Genomic DNA, 22,560 nt, shown 5'->3' on the forward strand with positions numbered 1-22,560 from the left:
TATGACTTTTGGTAATATGGAATTTGCAATAAATAAAACAATAATAATAATTAAAAAAAAAAACCTGCAAAAGAAATCAAACACACAAAACAATGGGATTTTGGCAAAACAAGTGAGAAAACCCAGCCTTCCTTGGAGCTCTATAGCTTAAATTTACTTCACAGTGGAATCATCCTTTAAAGTTTAAACAGGTCAGGAAAGTCTGACTTTTTGTGAGTAAACTGGTGTTTTGATATCTTTAATAGTTTTTACACAAAGCTCATTCAACTCCAATGTTTTTTTTGCTCAAACGTCTTATCTTCAACACTGAAATTATTATTATTTTTTCATATCAATATTTTCTACATAAAATTATATTAAAACAATTTAACAACAAAATTTAAATGTGTGATGCCCCAATGCTTCAGCCACTTATGGGTCGATGTGACTGGGTGTGGCATCCTTTCAACTCTGCATTTCTGTCTGCCTGGCTTATTAAGAGTGCTATCAGGGAGTGAGAAACACAGTAAGTTGTTACCATGGTGACCTTGATGATACACTGACAGCAGCTTCAACTTTTTTTCTTGTTAGATTTTTTTCTACTCTTGCTGTACACCAAAATGTAGGCATTTGGTCGGTCTAGATGAATAAAGATATAAGTTCAAAATTACCATTGGGCTTTATGAATAAAGCTGGTGTATGTTTGAATTTGGGGTAGTTGTTGCATTAATATCCAACAAAATGACTTTAGAAATGTTCTATTTATAAAATAGCATCATTATGTCCACAATATTACGATAATACCGGCGATAAAAGACTGATGGTTAGAAAGTTATCCATGGTCAAGGCAGTTTGGTAAGAAAACAACTGTTTTTGCATTTTGTGCTTTGGCAGCAAACAAGTATTTTTAGATGGTCATACTCGCACACTAAATCATATCATTTGGCTCAAAACCGGAGCTTTTACATGCTATTTCTGCACTTTCAGATTTGAGGAGCCTGCTTATCTCCCAGCGTAGGTCACCCGTAGACTTTTAATACTTCAATATTATATCTCAGGGTTTGCACGTTTTCTTTTAACTTTCCTCTCCACCAGGTTCTTTATGCTGCTCAAATTGAGCTAAGCTGCGGCAGTCACTGCTGTAGTGGCCAACTACCTGATTTCCGCCTCTCAGGCTTTGGGAAAGACCCATTCCCTGTAGCTCTGCTACGGTACACCTTTACTGCAAGACTGTTCATCAGACTGTACACGTCTCTCAGAATTTCTTTTCCAGCTTCAGAATCTCTTGATCTTTCTCTGGAGGCATTTAAAAACTACCCTTATGTTTGTGATTACTTTGTACTTTGGTTTGGATTATTCAACATATAGTCAGTTTTAAAAGTGATATTATCTGATTTTTAGCATCAAAACCCTTAGACTTGTTTTTATGCTTTATACTCTAAGCATGCTTTGTTGTACATATATGAAAATGTAGTATTTTATACATTAATGACTTTGTCATAGCTTCTATTTTTTTTTTTGCTGAGAGCTATCACAAAATGATGGGTGCGAACAAAAAAGATCTCAAACAGTCAGGTTGAATTATAGGGATATGTGTTTCATGATGGCAGGGTCTTCAGTAGATCTAGCTGGAAAAAGCGATGTTGCACATTAACAAGTCTATTTTCATAAATAAATTGTGCCTTTAGGTCATACAACTCCTCTGAGCATCATTCCTTTATAGAGATGATCCATGCCTGATGAAATGTTGCAGACAGTTTTAGGACCTCTGGTCTTCCATTTTAAATTGTTATAGTCAGCGTTTGGTAATATGTCCTGCTTTGGGGCCAACTGCAGAGGATTTTCCACCATAACTGAGGTTTTGTGTTCATATAAAGGCAGGTGCTTTGTTCCATGCTATCTCAAAACTCAGAGGTGTAAAGGTCTCACTCCTGCATTGACTAATGGGATTTCTGGTTGGTTTCCATTGTTAACCAGGCCCTGTACAGCTGTTTTGTTCATGTTCATGTTTACTCTGCTGCTTGTCTCTTTGCACTTCTCATTGGACTGTTGTCTCCAACCCATCTTGCTAGATGTGGCACATGGTGGCACAGACTTTCACCTTGTTAGCATAGACTGCGCTGTGGCTGACCATTCTAGTGTTTTTTTATTTCAGTAGGGTATAGTACCAATTTACAAGTTTTATTTTAGTATCCAGTCCTGTTTAATGTTTATTTTGTTTACTTTATTCACAAGTTTACCCAATTCTTTATTTCATGACACAAGTTACAGGAAGATGCATAAAATGTGAATTTTATTGTGCTGTGTGACATTGTCCCCAACACACATGACAATAAACGTGAACAGAAACTCACGGAGGTGTGATGTTTATGTTGACCAGCAGGTGGAGAGGTTTTAAGGGGCCCGTGATCCTCCAGCCCCCACCCCGTCCCTCCTCTGTCTCAGGCTGCTCTTGAAGTGAGGGGTTCTTGCACAAACTTCATTCCACACCACAGAGGGAGAACACATGTAGAAGACCGGGCAGAGGCAGAGAGACTAGACTAAGAAGCTTTTGGACTGGGCTCATTTTCTGATGTAGGATTATTATCTATCAAGTTAAGGTCTTGATGAGTTTGTAAGAAGTAAATGCGTTTGTAGACATGGATACGTTCTTTGCTGTAAGTTCTCCTCTCCTATCCATTTTCTTCTGTCTTCATCTGCACCTCTACTGTCTTGTTTGGGCCGCGATGGACTCCTGCTATGATGAGGAGGGAGTTCCCAGTCGGTGTATGCCCAAGTTTGAGAATATTGCCTTCAATCGCACTGCGGTGGTGTCAAACGTGTGTGGCTCCCCGCCTGAAGACTACTGCATGCAGACTGGCTCAACGCGCTCATGTCACTACTGTAATGCATCAGATCCAGAGCTCAGCCACAGTGCCAGCCTCCTGACAGACTTTCACAGAAATGAGGAGCCCACGTGGTGGCAGAGTCAGTCCATGTACTATGGCATCCAGTACCCCAATTCTGTCAATCTCACCCTCCACCTTGGTAAGAGCAGCAGCACAATCTGTTTTCAGTTTGACACGTGAATTCTTAAATCGGACTTTCCCCAACTTTAGTGGTTTTGGGCAGACTGATTATGCTAAATCAGGTAAAAAAAAAATGCTTTGCATTGTATATATAATTTTATTTGAAATTCTTCAGACCTTTTTTACATTGTTCCACTGTATTTGTTGTGTCCAGAAAAAAAAACCTGGAGTCTTGAGACTAAATCTTACATGTTAATTTTTCTCAAAAGCTGAATATGACATGCCATTAACTTTTCACTTTTTCTTTTCTTTGTGACAAGGATTTTAATGAATTATTCTGTGAGCTGCATTTCCACGGGGGATGGGGGGAATTTTCAATTCAAAACAGATGTTCTGAACAACACATGATGTGCATTATTTAGTCTAGACTCATTTTCATAAAAAACACTTTGGCCTAGACTTGGCTAAGACTTGGAGAATTTGCCACAAAGGCATGCGTAATGTGTTTGTAGTTTTCAGAGTGGATGACAAAGTCGTAAAGTTGCACTTTAGACAATGAAACAGGAAAAGATTGATGCCCTTTTCATTCAGTCCACATGTCAAATTGGACAATACTGTCAATAATTAGTGCGAGGAAAACATTTGAGGTAAAAATCAACAAGAGTAATGCCACCGCACAGCCTTAAATGACTCCAGCAGGCTTTGTGCCACACTTTGCCCCAAATCTTATCACCTTATATAACATTATTTTATACAACGTTTCACATAAACTCATAAAGACTCTCTTGCATCTGTGTAAATACTGTGTTTTACTCGAGCCCTGCTGAAAAGGCCTGAGTCATACAGAAGAAAGGTCATGATAAAAGGAGGAGGGGGTGCAAACTGAAGTTAACCACCCATTTCCATAAAATGCATTTGGAATTTACAAGTTACACTTTTCAGGGAGAGAAGTTTCATTAACCCCCCAGCCAGCCAGAGTCATTTTTCCACAGCCTGGGACTTAAAATTATGGTAATTTCCCCTTCCTCTTAAGAAAAAGGTTTTATAGAACCTTTGAAGCAACATATGATATGCACTTGAAGCAAAGTTTAGTGGTCAGAATGTTTGAAATTAAATTGAATATGTTCTCTAACACAAATCTAACAAAATTGTTAAATGGATCCATTTAAACTAGCAAAGTATTTGTGTTAGCACAGAAAGCGCGAATGCAAACGCTCCCATTTGTAATGGATGAAGAACACAGCAACCTAACTATACTGTAAAATAGCCCAAACAGCAAAAAATATGATTTTATTTCTTCACAAATGGAGATGCTAACACAAATAAAACCCATTGTTAGTTGTAGCAATGTTACAGAGAAGGACAAAAACAAAAGTGCCAATAGCTAATATTGAATTGACACTTGTTACTGTTTGTGTGCAAGCTAGCATTAGCTTCACGGCTAGCTGCTGCACAAACTTAGATGCACTTGTTCAACAGGCTAACCGTTTTGACAGTATATATTAAAAAAAAAACAGTGGCATGTGTATTTTATTTTCAGTATTGGTGCTGTTGAGATCACATTAAAGGACAATTTGGCAATGAGCAAGATTCTGCCAGTGTTTGCTTTATGGGCAAGCCAGTAAAAGGGTGTGATCTGAGCTGGTGTTTGTTGCGTAGAACATTTGGGCTGAATTAGCTTCTGAAAAAGTAGCCGTTGGCAGCCCCAAACATCTGGGACTTTGATTTGGATGGAAAAAAAAGTTGTGACCAACTGTGTTGAATTAAGAACAGTATTTGGCATTAAGAAGGCAATGGTAAAATGAAAAAGCTGTAAGTTTACATATGTTACATATATTCATTTAATGAGCACATGTGCAGCCTTACACTGTTTTTACTGCTGCATTATTTCTAACACTAAAGACTCCGTTTTTTATGAACTTCTATCCTTTGTGACTTACTTTCTGCACTTGTACTATAGACGTAATTGCACTGTAGGTTATTTCAAAAGTTTTTGAGAGCAGTTTGAAATATGAACATCATTATCCAATTACCATCCTTAAATAAGAAGCAGACCGCACTTCTTACACAATAACCTTTTCGTCTTCCATTTAAACATGGAGCTGTGTTTGTGTCTGTAACGGAAGTCTCCTATTAACGAGGGCATACACAAAGGAAATTGGGGCATCACTGAGAAATATTACTCCCAGTCCACCTCTGCAACTTTTACTGACTGCTTTTTTAGAAGTGTATCTAGTGCATTTTACCTACTCTCCTCTTTTATTATAGTGGTAAATACAAGGAGGCTCTTTAATTTGTCCTTCCTCCAGGTTTCTTTACAAATAACTAATATAGTCCCAAACACAAAGAGCTTTTGAGGACCACAAGCCCATGCCTGTATTGTAATTTTAAAGATCTTTGTTCAGATTTGAACCTAAATTTAAATGGTTCCTTCTTCGAGAATGATCTACCAATCCTCTGCGGCTCATGAGGTTCAGCTTGGCAGTATTTGCCTAATCTCACTGACGGACAGGCAAACAAACAAGCAGACTCACAGACAAACAAACACTGAAAGCATATCTCCACCTTGGCCTCTCCTTGGCTGAGGAGTCAATAAAAGTCAGCAGTGACATTTCTGCCATGACAGGTTGCTACCAAAACAGCAGAGCCCCGTCAAATTAATCTGCACAGCCAACAACGGTGCTAAAATTGAAAATAGCCCCGAGTATTAACATGGTTTCCATTTGTATTGAAATGTACTCACTAACTGAGAATCTCATAGTTATAGAAATCAACTCCGAGATAATTAGCACTTTTAGATTTCTCAAAAAAAGCCATCTTTATTCTTTTTTTGTTTTTTTACTTTAAAAATAAAACTTGTGATAATATGTGTCAAAAGCCCACTGATGGCAAATCACTAACACAGCTTGTTCCTATTAGAAAACTGGGAAAACAATTTGAATATTTGCCAACTCCCTTAAACTTTCCTATAGAGGTGAAAATTGGTCGAATACAGAGGGTTTTATCTTGAGGCAAAATAAAGACTGAGTCACACTCAGGTTGCATACTGAGCTCACACTTCAAAGTACACCCTGCAGCAAAATATAATTACTTCAGAGTACAATACATAGCAACATGTTGGCACTTGAGAAAAAAACGTGCAGTTAAAAAAACAAGATAAAAACTAAATAGGATCAAGTCAAGAACACGTGTGTTTGTTCGTACAAGTGTGTGCATCTTTTATTGTTACAGCACTAAGGAACAGCTTAAAAATCAACACAAAATTGACATATTTATCATTTGCTGAATTAACTTTTAGAGTCAACCTAATTCAAGATGGCTGCTACATATAGATGGTCTTAGCAAACACAAATATGGTTACACTTCAGTCAGTTTCACAGGTACTGAAGTAAAACTGAGCTGAGAGTCATTCCCAACACATACTCTGAGGACTAACAGATTGGTTGTCACAAATCTAGAGTTCACGTAAACTGCTATAAAATTTTTGAGATTGTAGTTGTTTTTAAAATGGCAATAATCCACTTTCTTCTTCGGCAATCTGGTCAAAGTTAAACTCAATTTCCCCAAACTGAGGTTGTCCAAAAAGCTGGTTATAACAGGAAAGACATTATTGTTCATAGCCTTTTAAAACCAACCCCACTTTCAAAAATCTAAACTGTCTTTTAACAAAGGTGAGCTTGGCAAAACATTTCAAAAATAAACAGGAAGCAAAAAATAGTAAATAAAAAAATGTTTCAGGACCATTGCCTTTTTTCTGCTGCAAAGCCTCAATAAAAAATGATTGAATATGTCAAACATAAATAATAAACTCCACAGCAAAGTTTTGTAGCTGAAAATTTGCCATGGGTTTGCCAGTATGACCAATTTAAACCTTTATTATTTTGAAAATATTGAACAATATTGAACCGAGTCTTGGAATGTCCATAATGGTGTTTTTCTGTGCATGGCTCTGTGTGTATTTTAGCGAAGGTAAAGAGGGAGAATTGTTGCTTCCTGCCAAACAGCTGCGCTTCAAAGCAACAAGACGCAGCAGCAAAATGATTACAGACGTTGAAAATGTCAGAGCTCTGACCATAGGTTGCGTCACGTGGTCTTGGAGCAGGAAGTGCCTGCACCAAATGAAGACTATCGATTTCCAATGGCAAGCAGATCTCTGGCTTGTTTTGAGGCTTTGTTGTTTATATTCTCCTACTAGATCTTTTCCTAAAGAGAAAGCTTGCATTGCTGCTGATAGAAAAGTCTATTCTGCCTTGTCTGAAGGGTTTGTTATTCTTCAAACAATCCTAACACCCACATGTCTGGTGCCTATAGACTAAATTAGCCTCTGCTCCTACCAAACACGTGTTTTTCTAGAGTCAGCGCCTCTGATGTTTGTGTCTGAACTCCGTATTCTTAAATGAATGGTAATGTCGTTTCCATAACTCGTCATGCAATGCAACGGAATATCTTTAAAGTCTTTATGTGTGCCGTCGTTTCAGTGCATATGCAAGCTCTGTCGACCATCTGGGCTGCTGGTGGGGGGTGCCGTCGACATTACTGTTTTCTTTTGCCTCTCCAAACAAAACAAGCTCTCTGTGTGGGGAATGCAGGCAAATGCTGGTATGATAAACACAGCAGTAGGATGCAGGGACACATGTTGCGGACGAGTCAGTGTGGGTTTGTGGAAGACTGGGGGGAAAAAAAAAAAAGAAGGGGTGCGGGGGGGCAAGTCGGGCTACTTCAAGGGGAGTAAACAAAACATAATAAGGAAGAGGGGTAGAGCCAAAAAAAAGGAAGAGAGAGAAGAAAAGAAAATGCTGCTTTGCTGGTATTGAATTGGGGTCAGGTTTTTCCCAGAAAGACTCGGTGAGAAAGAGACACGCAGACAAACACACATTCTATCAGCACACATCGATGCCTGCAGCTGGTTCTCATTCAGCGCTGTCAAAGAAAAGCAACATCCTGCCTCTGATGTAAAGTAATGATAAAAGTCTGCCACAGTTGGTGCGGCGCTTTCCCTGCCAGATTATTGCCTCAGACTTGAGACATAATCCTCTGTAAGTGAGCGAGATTTGGTTTTTTAAACTTGGAGATTTAGCACGATTCGAAGATAAATCCACTCGCCCGTTCATTCGGTAATCACCAAACTTTTAGCATGAGCAGTAAACAGATTGTGAGTTGTGTACAGTACTTGTGGGAAGTTTAGTCTCCATCTGGGTAGACAAGAGCAGCTGTGTTAGGATGACATGAGTGACTCAGAACGGGTCAAACAGGGGGCTATTTCTGCGACTAGTGCTTATTCTTATAGCATCAGTGTCAGAATAGATTTTTTTAGTATATCCATGCAAATGTTACAAATTTTATCTGGGATGCCACAACATATGAGCTGACTAGACTTAAGTAACTGGTTGTTTTATTGGAATTTAATATGTAACCATCAGTACTAAAAGCCCTTCTATTGATGCACAAAGACTGATGTTTGCGTAAACGTAAATCAGTGGGTTGCAAAGCGTTCCAAACCCCTTGGCATTTGTTTTGTCTTGCTGCTTTACAACATGGAATTTAATGATTTTAACCATTTGGATTTTTTTGAAATTACATACATTTACTACCACTTTGAGGAGCTTAAATGTTTTATTGTGAAATTTAAAAAAGGAAGACAAAAAAAATCTTGAGCATGCATAACTGTTCAGTCTTAAAGAGAATTCTTCATAGACCTACCAGTTGCAGCAGCAAGTTTTTAGAGGTACACTTCCACAATTCTGACGCATCTAGTCACTGTGATTTTTGCCCATTTGTTTATGGCAAAACTGCTTCAGCTCCTTCAAGTTGGATTGGCACCACTTGTGTACAACAATCTTTAAATCTTTGGAACACCCAAACAGGTTCGTCTATATTTCTTTATATATTGTACCCTTTATTTTTCCTTCAACTTTGAGGAGTTTCCAGGTCCCCATCGATAAAAAATGTCCCCACAGCACGATTCTGCCACCACCATGCTTCACTGTGAGGATGGTGTTAGGTTTGCACCAGGCATGACATTGTCCTTGATGACCAACAAAAGTAGAGTTTTAGTCTCATGTGACCACAGCACCTTGTTCCACGTTTTACAGGATTCAAATTTCTTAATTTTTTTGTTTTTAAGCAGTGTTCTTTTTTTTTTTCTTGCCTCTTACATGAAGCCCAGCTCTGTGCAGCTTATAGTAGTCCTATGAACAGATCCTCCCGTTTCTGCAGAGGAGCTGCTCAGCTCCAGTAGGGTTATCTTTAGCCTGTTGATTGCTTCTCTGATTAATGCCCTCCTTGCCCAATCTATGAGTTTTGGTGGACAACCCTCTCTTGCCAGGTTGGATGGGCATCATCTTTCCATTTCTTAATAATAGATTTAATAATGCTCTGTTTGTCAGAGTGTGGTATATTTTTTTCATAACCCAGCTTTGATCTCTACTTCCCCACAGCTATGTCTTTGACTTGTGTGGAGAGTTTCTTGGTCTTCATGATGTCACCTGCTTGGTGGTAGCCTTTACTAGTTTTGGGTGTTCAACTGGTGTTGATCCTGAGGGCTATCAAAAAAGATGTATCTACAGTAGGATCATTTGACACAGATTACCCACAGGTGGATCTTATGTAACTCACAATGGGTCTTGCGAAGGTAATAGTTAGGGCTACAAAGCAAATGGGGTGAATACACATGCCCACACTCCTTGTCAGTTTTATATTTTTTAGAATTTCTTTTTCACTTTTTTTTCCATTTATTTTAAAATCTTGGCTCATTTCTGATAATTTAATAGAAAATCCATTTAAATTCCAGGCTGAAAGGCAACAAAACAGCAAGAGTCCGAGGTAGTGATTACTAGTGCAAACCACTGTATGACTGGACACTTATTTTAACATTTTTATTTAACTGGGTTTACTTTATTTCTAAGTAACCTATAATTACATCTCTCTTTACTGTGCACTCATCGACTAAAAATAATAGGTCATGATCATGAATTCGGATTAATTAAACATTGACCGTAGGAACACAAATATCTTATGCAATTAGTCTGTGTGTCATCACAGAGGATATCCAGGACATTTTTCATCTTCTGCTCCTTTCATACTTTTCGCCTCAGCAGGGCTGAGCTCACCTCATGCAGGGAGTAAATGAAAGCTAAATGATCTGAGGGCTCCAAGACCAAAGATACCATTAAAGATTTCTGGAGAGACGAGACACAAGGATGCCAAGTTCTGACTTGGCAGACTCGAGCAACAGATGCCATTATGGGCTGTACCAGTGGATGGCACCACTCTATGAATGCCTAAAGCAGCTGAGCTCCAGGGTGTAATGATGGAGATGAAAACACCCAGGAGTGCACCAAACAAGTCTGTTAAGAGAGTTTCAACATGTTACCCCTCTTCTTGGTTTCAATATGACTTCAGTGTTCCCACTTAATTTCTTCTCCTTATTTACCAACACTTAACAACTTTTTTACTCTGTAATTTAGACATGAGTTGAATTGTGATTTGAGCTATCTACAAGTAAACAATAGGAGCAAATGGCACTGCTTATTCAAGGAAAAATACTTGATTTTTTTTCTCCTTTAGGTGTAGAAGTCAGTTTTCTTACAGTCAGCTTTCTTCGAAGAGTAACAACAAAGGCTAATAGATTTGACCTTACTATACCAAGAACAGGAAAACAATATTACCCTAATATTTTAAGCCTAGTGAATTGGAGGCGGTAAAAGAAAAGTTCAATTAAGAAAATAAATATTCCCAATTTATCCTCCTGTTGTATTGATATGTACCTGTTAGTCTCAAACTATAACAAATTATGGAGTTGAACCAAAATTACTTTACATATCCTTAAGAGCATACATCTATATGCCCACTATTTCAGTCCTTACCAGGATACTTTCATTGACTTAAACTAAAGTTTTTATAAAAGATGAGATTTTGCTTTGAAATTCTCCTTGTTCTCAGATTGACTTGTCACTTTTGCAGTATGCTTGATTCCAATAACTTGTACTAGAGTAATACATTGGCAAAACAGCACTTTTTAGTTGTTTTTTTTACTCTCAGCAGTGTGCTGTAAATATATAAAAAATGTTGAATTTTCTAATGGATTTTTGAGAAACGCCACAATGTGTGGGCTGCAAGTTAAAATAATGAAGTGGTAAAATGGCTTAGAAACTATCAGTGGTTGATGTTTGCTTCCTGTGTTAATAGTAACACTCCGTGACAGAAATTGCATTCACATATTGCCAAAAACTGGACAAGGGAACAGCTACAATTAACTTTTCCTATTGCGATTCTAAATATAAATATTCATTTCCTTTGTGATTTTTGGTCAAAACCACAGAGAGCCACAGGTTGCAGACCTCCAGTTATTGACCCTTTATGACATTGGTGGCAAACGCCTCTCACATTTTGTCTTTACCCTCACAACCATCGCCCCACTCCCACATACATGCAGGTCACAGTCACACAGTTACTAAGTTCAACTCTTGTTGGCAGAATTTGTGTAGTAAATTGACCACGACAAGAAAAAAACCCACTGCTGTTTCTACAACATGGATAACTCACAGCATATCACAGCCAGATAAACCATTTATAGTTTATCTTATTAGATCTCCAGATGTTTATGTATTGGGTGGCCTTTGTTAAACAATGTTCCTCTTTTTATTAAACTTTCATCTTGAAAAGAGCTTTGACAATAACCTGCAACAGTATCACGTCTGCCAAATGAAACACTTTTGTAACAGATATTTGCTGATTTATTAAAAAAAAAAAAGAAAATGCCATCACATCAAACACACATTGGTCGTATAATTAAACTTTTTTTTTTCACCATTTGCACAATGAAGTGCTAAACCTAAAACACTTCAAATAAAACTCAATGAGGTCCATCTAAAGACATTTTTCTCGAGCAAAGGTCTGCAATATATATTTAGATTCTCTTTTGGAGGCAGCCATGCTTGTTTTCTTCACTCACCACACATTTTTAGGCCGGTGCCTGTCCATGAGCCAGCAGCTTCTCTCTGCAGAGAGCAGCAGAGGGAAACCACGGACAAGTCGTGGGAATGACCGGAAATGCAATAAATGCTGCGCTGCCTAATATGAGCTACCATAAATTGTAGAAAAGCTGCGCTGCTTAAAACAAACTTGTTGTATATATATGAGAAAATGTGTACAAATAAAAAATATACATGCAGATACAGTATTTATGCTGGATAAACTGTATAAATATTTACACAAACGGTTAATTTCGCTGAAATTTACCAACCAATCTGGGTTCAGATAAGACTTTACTTGGATTTGGAGCTGGACCATCTCAGCCTACTGTAAACAAAATACTATACCAAACACACTTGCAGTGATTGGAAGAAAAATTTCTAGTGTGTTTATCATCTCTTTGTTTAGCTGCACCTAGCATAGATTTCATTTGATAATGTTAGTTCTTTGCTTCTTCTTCTTTCCCTACTTCAAGTCTCCCTCTACAGCTTCCTTTTCCCTCTTCTTTGTAAGCTCCCCTTCTCTCTTAGTTAGTCTTTCCCTTTCATCTGACACCTTTCATTTTTGTTGGAAACAAGATGAACTCACTGCCTTTTTTACACTTGATTGGGTTCAATTAAGCCCATACGTGTTTGCACACCCGAGGAGTATAACACAAATCATTGGTAAATAAATGTTTTTTTTTTTTAAACTGCTTTAAATTTGCCTATCTTCAATTCAAGTGTACTCCAAAGTAGATACAAAACAAGTCGAGGTAGGTACAATGTGGGCAACAAAATAATGTGCACGGACAAGAAAGCGGTTTGCAAATGATTGTGTAAATGATTGAACTTGCTGTTCAAAACACAGCTTCAAGGCACGCTGGTTGCCAACTAGTCGCCAAAAGCAATGTGATGCCACCTTTACCACCACTTACAAACTAAAATAAAAGTTCTTCCACAGTGAGCAAAACTTTACACTCAAGTAGCAAAACATCAGCCCAGGTCTGCACAACTATAAGCACAATATCAGCCCCACACATGATGCGAAGCACATTTATCTGCTTTAGACACAAAAAGACATTGTCATGTAATTTTCTTTGCCATTTCAAAAGCACTGCCTTTTCAAATGACTACACCTACGAACCAGCTGGTTAAACACCAGGTGGTTCAAACACGTATGTGTAATTATTTTCATCAGTCTGCAGCACTGGTCTTGTGTAGTGCTGTTTTGGGAATTTGTTTTGGTTTTTTTCTCTGTATACTTTTATTATATTAGTCATGAGGAAAGTGAAAAAGCTAAAAAAGAATTTTAGGTTTAACAGATCAGCGTGTAAATGGTTAGGAAAAAAAATAGATTACATGAACAAATTGTGTTTGATACAACAACAAAATATGTTGGTTTTTTTTTACAAATGAGTGTAAATTTTTCTGACAAAAGGTGTTTAATTTAGCAAAAGATCCGGGGTGCTTTTCTAATTGGGTGTGTGGGTTGTGCTAAATGTGTTAAGGGTTTTGGAAAAAAGGGCTTTGTTTTTAAAATTGTGCCTAAGCAATCATAAAACTAAAAAAAAAACTAGGAAATAAAGAATATCACATATTACCACAATTAGAACCATTAGAAAGGAATGTAAATCAGTAATTTGTTCCCTGCTGCTGTTTGGTTCACAACAGAACAATCTGAAATGTTTAACTCTGCTCTTTAAAGGTTTTGTTAACTCTGCTACTGATCAGAGAGGATCGCTGTCATCCTAAGACGGCTCAAATCTCGAAAATTCCATAGCTCTTTACGTGAACTCTATTTTATAAACGTTTGACCCACCATCAGTTTCACAAAACACAATTAGTCACATAAAATACTTGAGAAGTAGTGCTTCCAGCAAAATTTCAAAAGGGTTTCATGTGTATAAACTTGGAAGTTGGCTCATGAAAATGCTGCTACAGACTTTTCATGAATGGCGAGTCTGAGCAGGGTGTTTGGGTACTCTCCTCCCGTGTGGTGCAGTCGTCACATCTTTGAGATCCATTGCTTCAGATGTGTTCCTCTATCGACTGTGTTTGAATCTGTGGCGTGGGCCCTTGTGACATGCTTTGTTTGATCAGTCCCGGTTCTGTTGACTAAGCTACCTGCTTTTCTGTCACTCTCCAAATGTTGCGTTAGCCAGTAGTGCTGATTCGATAATGGTATGGCACTTTTTCTTCCTGTGATTTTTGCAACCTCTGGCCCCTTTCTGTGTTCCTGTTATTTCCTTCTTGGTTTTGCGTTTGCCCCCCCCACCCATTGTGTTGATACTAAGACAGTACTCAAAGTTTGTCCTATATCCCTGCTGAAATGACATTCATTAATCCTGTATACATGGCACAGGCACAGGAAATTAGGTCCATCAACCATCCCTCTAACGAAATTACATCTGTTTTTGTGTTCGCTCCCGGGCCTTGAACTACCACTTCACAATGTGCTACATAAGAGAATGAACTGTATAAGAACAATAACTCTACAAACTGAGCAATTCCAATCAAAGCTATGTTTTCTTCCATAGGAAAAGCCTTTGAGATAACCTACGTTCGACTGAAGTTTTACACCAGTCGTCCGGAGAGCTTTGCCATTTACCGACGCACAGAAGAGGACGGGCCTTGGTTACCTTACCAATACTACAGCGGCTCTTGCAGGAAGACTTATGGCAAGGATGCTAAAGGCTATATCCGCCCAGGGGTCGATGAAAGGACCGCTCTTTGTACAGATGAGTTCAGCGATATCTCACCCCTTACCGGAGGAAACGTGGCTTTCTCTACCCTGGAAGGTCGGCCCAGTGCGTACAACTTTGACCAAAGTCTGGCGCTGCAGGTGAGCGGGCCTTTTTTTTTTGGTTTTGGGTTATATTCTGCAATCATTTTTGTTTTTCCCCCCGCCTGAGTTTTCTGAGCTCACAAGTAACAAGGGGGGAACTTACAGATCGTGTTCACTCATACACAAATTTCAAATTTCCGTAAAGATTATGACTGCATGGCACCACTTCAAGCCCTGATTTTATCATTAGAACCCCTCTGCACTTTTACATAAACAAACATCTTCTAGCCATGCATATATATATATTTTATGAGCCTGTTCCAGAGCAGATGAAGGAAATTTAATGATATGTTTAGCTCTGATTAACATTGATGAAGCCTTGAGAGAGCTGTGCTGAATTAATGGCCACCACTTGAGGGTTAGTCAGAGAGAGGTGGGCACAGTAAAGCGTGGCTAAAACTAACTAAATAAAGCACTTAATGCAACCACTCCTTTTCCTTGACAGGGTTGTGAGTGTGCATGCATGTGTCTGTGCATTTAAAGCACTATCAAAAACTCTAAAAAGCTTCTCTCATTATTATTAACTTGATCTTTTTGATGTGTGAAAATATATTTGCCTGGGTTCACTGCAAAGGGAAATAATTACACACAACACTATCAAAAGGTCTTAGATTTGCTTTACTAATAAAAAAAACTAGCATTCAAAAAATTTAATTAGGTTGGAGATTCTGCAGGTCTGCTCCATAATATAAAATATTAGAAAAAAAAAGAGATATATTAATTTTGCAACTACAAATAAAATGGAGGAAAAAAACCCCAGCATGCCCAGCCTATGACATGCAGAAACCTATGACATATTCCACTGTGACAGTTTTTGATGTTTCTGCAACATCTGTGTGAGTTGGAAAAAAAAAAAAAAGTCCCATTTGAGCTAAAAAGTGATGTGAAACCTGGGGCTTCAGAAATCAGCTTTAAAGGTGAACTGGCAGCAGTGGAAGGAAAAAGGAGAGAACCTGGAGGGTGCTGAAAGAAATAACCGGAGTTTCTGGAGTTTTTGAGTTGAGTCACAGGCTGAGCTGAACTGAAACGCAAATTAGTGCACACCTTATATGTATGCAGAGTATGTTTGTCAGGTTCATTCAAATAGACCGGCCTCGTTAATTCAGGCTATTCTCCTTGTACGCTCCTGTCATTCAGTCATGTCAGAGACTTCTTTTATAACAAGGGAACTTTTTTTTGTACTCTATTCCCTTGTTCATCTCTTTTTTATGCGGCTACAATTATGTAGTTCTTGCTCACAGATGACATAAACATGCACAACTTTTAAAATAAAAGAAAATATGGCTACACACAATACATTTGCTGAACAGCTCATGTTTTTTGAATGAATTTCTTGAAGTTTTTATCAGATAGTGTCTTACTTGCAGTTGGCAGCACTTGAACAACACGTGGGCAAAATTAGACCCATGAGCCATCTCAATCTGACACACAACATCCTCATACCCAAACAAAACAAAACAACCTGAAATAATTGAAAACAAGATTTTAATAATGACCCTTGAGGAAACTTAAAAAAAAAGTCTTACTGCCCTTTTTAAAACTAATTTATAAAAGAAAGCACTGTTTGACTAAATAGGCCTAAAAATTAAGCTCTTAGGACCAAAGGTTGTGCTGACAAACATGAAGAATAGATAAGGGACTTCTGACTTATCCGCCTGTAAAAATTTTCATATAAAGCATTCAAGAATCTAGAGAAACACAACAAATGTTAGCTTCATGTTGGAGTTTGACACCCCAGATGTATAGTTTAGTTGCAGTTATGCTGATGTGGCAATTTTAACAACTAAGTCAAAATTGAAAATTGCCCTCTGGAAAAAACAGTTCCTCTACATGACTTGAACTCTTCTTGTTAGGAGTAACAAATAGCTACACTGCTGAACTTTAGGACAACAACAAACACATTTTATCCTCCTTAAAAAGTCCCATTTGATGCTATGTCGATATGTGTTGTTCACCTGAATCAGTTTGTTTCTGTCCGAAATCTGTTTGTTCCGTGCCTAGTGCTGTCTAATTTGGGTAATACAATGAGTATGTACATAAATGAACCTCATACAGCTGCTTTTCAAAACAACTGGATGATCGTTCTAAAATTCAGACAGCTGCTGATATACTGTAAATATTTATAATCATATTGCCAAGTGCTTTTTTTTTGGAATATCATTTTTCAACAATACATCAAACAACAATAGACTACTGATATGTATGAATGTTGCTATTCCACTGTCTACTGCAATTATTTAAAAATGTTTCTTTTTACCCTTAATACACTGTTTAAGGTTTTTTTCAGCACAGTGGATATTTTACATTCGATTAGGGCCTGTTCACCTTTTAGCTTCCCAGCCATTTTTAGACGGTTAGAAGTTAATGATACCATCTGTCTTGATCAAGTCGAGTTACAATGAGTTATTAACAGCTAGTTACTAACACAACTTTAGAGCCACCTAGCACCTAGCAGGTCCTTTTGGCTCATTTTTACTAAGGCTCTTACTAAACTATGAAATGTTTGTTTTACGATACAAAGCAACAAATCGAAAACACAACCTTTACGTTACCTTCAGATACCTGATCAAGTTTTATGTCTATGTTTTTTATAAGCTGTGGAGTTTGTCCCTATGAACATACATAGCTTTTACTTGGAACCTTACATATGGCCAAGAGTTCCAGGAGTTTACTTTATTATTGAAATTCAGCTGAAATACACTTTTTAACACCTACAGTGATACTTAAAAGGATAGGAATCCACAAGAATACTACTAAATTACAGCAAGGTATGCATTACCTCGAGCTGTCAGAGCATTATCACTTTGGAGAGTCAGAAAGAAATTGTGGAGTCAAAGTCAGTGCCGTTCAAACAAAGGCCCATTCAAAAGGGAATTTGCATAATCTGAAATAGACTCAAACAGAAACGAATTCATTCATGTATGTGCATGTAACATAGTGTACTGTGGAAGCCTAATGTACTGTATCTAACACATAACTTGGGATTCAGCAGGTCTGATTCCCTAACAGCTACGAGGCAGTAAAAATGAGTAAGTGTAGAAAATATGAAAATAAAATCAGTTCTGCGTTTTCCACACTACACAAAGAAGTGCCTTTTAACGTGGAGACAGAAAAGCTCCTAAAAGAATGTGTTCAGCAGCATATACTTGTTCAGTTGAGAAAATAGCGGCGATGTAAACAACTGCCTATCATAAAAGTAATGAAGTATTAAAAAAATAAATAAAAAATGATTGTACAGTTTGCTCAAACTACTTAAAAGTCTTAAGTGTTGTTTTAGATGGAAGTTTACTCCTGAATGAACCTTGCTTTTGGTAGCTGTTAGGGTGCCATCATTATTAGAATTTCTTCCAGGTTCTCCAAACTGGGATTGCTCTGATTGCTGTCTGCTGTGTGTAACCACATACCTCTGACAAATTTTCTAATGATCTATTGGCTTTTTTAGGTGTCGTAAATACATTTTGCTGCCAATTCATGACTGCCTGATCATCAAAACGGTTGCGGTATTTGATCCCTCAGCTCCCGTTTAGTTATTCGATTGCATCGCAAAGACAGGATAAAACGCCTGCTGGCTCATAAAGTTAGCCAGTTGCCTGGAGATAAATGGGAGGACAAGAGGATTAGTAGTAGTTTTCTCCAGTGTTCAGAGTTTAATCAGGAACGGAACGCTCATGTGCTTTTAAATATGGACCTTAAAATCAGTAAATCGTGATTTGGCACTAAAAGAGCACATTGTATTGAAAAACAAGCTTTGAGTTTGTTTTGATTTTTCATTTATTTTTTGTGATTTAGCAGATGTGATTTGTTTTTTGTATTTGCTTTTTGTTTTTTGTTTTTTTTAAAGGCTGTTGCAAATAAATGGAACATTTAAAAAAAAATTGGCAAGACGTGAATGCATCATTTTTATAATTGTGTGCTAATCAGAAAGAACTTCACTTTTCTGTGGCGCTGTCACTCAAGCAAGAGGAAACCAAAACAGCACCACAACAGCTGCTCGGTGACGACAGAGGCAACAAGATTAAATAAACTTAGTGTGAGCGATACAGCAGAAAAAAAAACAACCTTTTTAAGTTCCTCTACCTCTGTCTAAATCTGATTCAGAGGATGTGGACGACATCAGCCTCCCACTGCCCATTTTGCTTCTTTTCAGCTCCTACCTGTGTGCTGCTATTTTTATTCCTCATAGTCACAATAGCAACAAAAACACAAGGAGAGCACGCATCATAACAGTGATTTAGCTTCGTTTCAGAAGGAGCATTCAGGTTGCATTGATTAGCCGTCACTCGTGACCTCTTGAATGTGCAAAGTCCCCGTTACGGCATTGATAATAATGGCGTTTCCTTTCATGTGACCTTTCTCCTAAAGCTTGGTGTGAAAATATGTTTGACTGTACTCGCACCTCTGTGAAGAAAGCTGTCCTCCTCCACATCATTAAATAAGAAGAGTAAGTGGGGATGTATGGAGGATATGGAGTGGAACCTTGCATAACCATAACCTCACTGAAGGAGGAAAACCTAAGAAGAGAAGGATTTTATGTAGTGCATAGCCTGCCAACTGTCTTTATTATTCAGGTGTCACCGCTTCAGCAATGCTAAATAACGTCCTTCCTAGCTAATTTTTTGATAAACTCGTGTGTGAAAATGTTTAAATGTTTGCAATGTTTAAGCAACACTCTGGCCAAAATAATTAAGGGTGCCAATGCATAAGCACTGAAGTACCCTTATTACTATTCTCCTGCTATTCTTCCTTTTCCTCACATTTTTTGATTTGCATCTTCTCCTGCAGCTGTGGAAAAACCCAGGCAAAAGAAAATAAAAACAACAAAAGGTGCAGCTCAATTGGGAATAGTGTGCTATGTCTTTTGCTAGTAGTGCATATGGCATAGACAAATTTGCAATTTAAAAAGTTCCCATAAACAACAATGGGATTTTTTGGCAAAATAACTGAGAAAACTCCAGCCTTCTTTGGAGCTCTATATCTCAGAGATGTTTCATAGCAAAAACATCCTTCAAAGTTTAAACGAGGCACAGAAAGTTGGACTTTATGTGACTCAGCTGGCACTTTGATACTGACTTTTATGGGTTTTACACAGTTTACAGTTTATGATCTTTGGAGACTGTACCACAGAACCTAGAGTGTGATGATGTTACACACATCAAACTTGAGCTGACTAAACTAACTACAATTTGTGCAAACAAACTCTTATTTCCACAAACTTTACACATCTTGTCTCGTCAAAACGAAGGGATTTTTGACCTCTTTTACCCAGAGTCTCTCTCACTTATGAAGAAACTATGATTCTTTTTTTTTCTCAACTCCCTCATACACAACCAAAGACTCATTGACTTTCATTTTATCTGAGCTCAGAATTTTCTCTTTAAAACTGGAAGTGAAGAGTCTTTTTAACCTGTCACATCTCCTACATAAAACATTCTTACATAAGACATTCCTGGCACCTACAGCTCAGGAATTCTTTCAGTGCAACTTATAGTTTTCTGCACAGTGCCTATTTGGTAGAGATTTACTGTCTACTCTGCAACTCTGCCTGTTTTAGTAGGAGTGCTGTCAGGGAGTGAGAGACTCAGATGTGTGGCTACCACAGTGGCGGTAACTAATGAACCACTGGCAGCAGCTTTTCCACTTCTTTCAATTTTGATTCGCTTTACACTTTTTATACAGTTTACAAATCAAAACGCTGGCGTTTCAGCGGTATAAATTGTTTAAAAGTAAGTCCCAAGTTACCAGAAGACTTTGAAGAAGAAAGGTGACGTACTGTATGTTGGAATTTCGGCCAGTAGCTTCAACATTTCTTCCGAAATGTTCTAGTTGTAATTATCTGGGAGAGAAAAAAAAATCGCTGATTTTGTGGTTTTCAAGAAGAATAGGGCGATTAAGCTGACAAGTACTTCACTGCCTCGACACACCTTAACTCTACCGTCTGTTCTATCAGGACACGCTTTTTTTTTTTTATTACCAGATGCTGTCTCTTCGTAATACCTCCCCTCTCATCGACCAAGGCACTTTGAATAGGTTATACCTCCGACAACCTCCTGCCGAGTAGAAAGGAGCAGCTTTTTAAAGAGTGATCCCAATTTAAACTTTAAAAAGATGAAGGGTAGACAGCTGCAATGAAGCCACTTCATGCAGCTCTCAAGCATACATTAAACTGCACAGAGCAGCAGGATTAGCAGATTTCTTTTCTTTTTTTTTTTTCTGCTCATCACTGATGTGAGGTTACCTTGCATCTACAGCGAGTGAAAATTTGGAATTAAAAGCTCTATTGGATCATCTTCAGGGCCGTTGCGGGTTTGGCAGGCTAATGTCAGGAGGATGACAAACAGATGCATGAAGGAGGATGGATCGGGTTTGGCTCCAGAGATTCTGCTCCCTCTGCCCTGTCGGGACGGCAATAAAAGGAGAGTAGATGAAAAAATAAACATGTCTGTGGCTTAGCAAGAGCCTTTTAACCCGCAGTGCAAAAAGGCATCACTGAATACAACAATCTTTGCTCTCTGCCACATTATTTCATGCCTCATCTCTATTTCTTTTTTTTCTTTACTGTTCAGTGTGTTCTACTTTTCTTTCAGCTCTTGCGATGATGCTTTCACAAATTCTTTTGCATGAGAGCGCGCCTAAAAGTCTTACAAGAGGACATAGCTGCAGCTAGGTTTCCCAACTAAAAGATTATTAAATGGTCTTATCTTGATAAATCCCACACTAACCATCTACTGATGTGCTTTTTCGGCCTATTTGCTAAATAAATCTGGACTCGGGCAAGCTGGGACAATGGCAAGCTAGAGTCTAAAAGTGAGCCCTGTGCATTAATGCAGAGGGACAAATACCTTTTTCTTGCCATGAAAGGATTAAGTTGGATTAAAGAATTAGGAAATATGTGAGGAATGGGAAAGCAGGTACTCAGAGAATCAATAAGTGTGTTAGGTGGAAAAAAGCATTTTCAGGGTAGAGGTGGTGTTGGGGGGGTGCCCTAATCTTTAATGAACCAAGCTCAGCTAGAATTCACAAAAGAAAACCATTTAAAACATCATAAGGTGAGGGAAATGAGAACTTTCAGTGTCAACTGGAGAAAACTTGCCTAAACCATAATTAGTCTGATTATCCAAGCAGCCCTAAGCGAAACGTAAGAATTCACCTAAATGAAATGACTGAATAGTTAGATAATTTGTTAAAAGTAAAGTGAACATTGGGGTGTATACAACACTGAGTTTGTTACATTATGCCCTGTCAGCTAACAAAAATGTGGAAGACATTTTCAGATTTTGCATCTTCACAGCTAAATTCTGTAGCTAGTTTAATCAGATTAATTTGAAAATTTTATCATTCTTAAATCTAACATTTAGGGGAAATGCTTGCGTTTACATAAACACACACAATTCACACACATGTGGTAGTATCTGAGGTCTCAGTTACAGTCTTCTCTGGACATTATTAAACCAATATTTTCCAATCATTTCTAAAAAAATGTTATTGGAGATAATTGCTTAACAAAAATTTAATGAAAAATATGTGCTAGGTCAAAAACATAGAAATTAACAAGTAAATTACTAAGGAGGAACGTCCTTAGGTCTAGGACTAGGGCTTCTCCAAAACTGCTCACCTTTTTATCACTATTATTTAACATTGTTTTCTAATTCACATCAGCAAATAACCACTTTTATTGCAAACATATAAAGTTTACTGGCAACAGAGTCAAGACAAATGTAGGTAAAAACAGCTCCATTATTGTTCTGGTTTCTAGCACATGTTTAATGCACAAAGC

At 37.9% G+C, this 22,560-nt stretch overlaps 1 protein-coding gene across 1 annotated transcript in view; it reads left to right on the forward strand.

Annotated features, from left to right (window-relative positions):
• Window positions 1–2,467: 2,467 nt before the first annotated feature.
• lamc3 (laminin, gamma 3) overlaps window positions 2,468–22,560 on the forward strand; it is a 141,336-nt gene continuing 121,243 nt past the window's right edge. Inside the window, exons 1-2 of the mRNA XM_017407944.3 lie at window positions 2,468–3,006; window positions 14,479–14,783. Of these exons, the coding sequence (XP_017263433.1) occupies window positions 2,619–3,006; window positions 14,479–14,783 (693 nt within the window). The 5' untranslated portion in view covers window positions 2,468–2,618. The remainder of the gene's footprint in view (window positions 3,007–14,478; window positions 14,784–22,560) is intronic.

Source organism: Kryptolebias marmoratus, linkage group LG14 (assembly GCF_001649575.2).
Source record: "Kryptolebias marmoratus isolate JLee-2015 linkage group LG14, ASM164957v2, whole genome shotgun sequence".
Taxonomy (NCBI): Eukaryota; Metazoa; Chordata; class Actinopteri; order Cyprinodontiformes; family Rivulidae; genus Kryptolebias; species Kryptolebias marmoratus.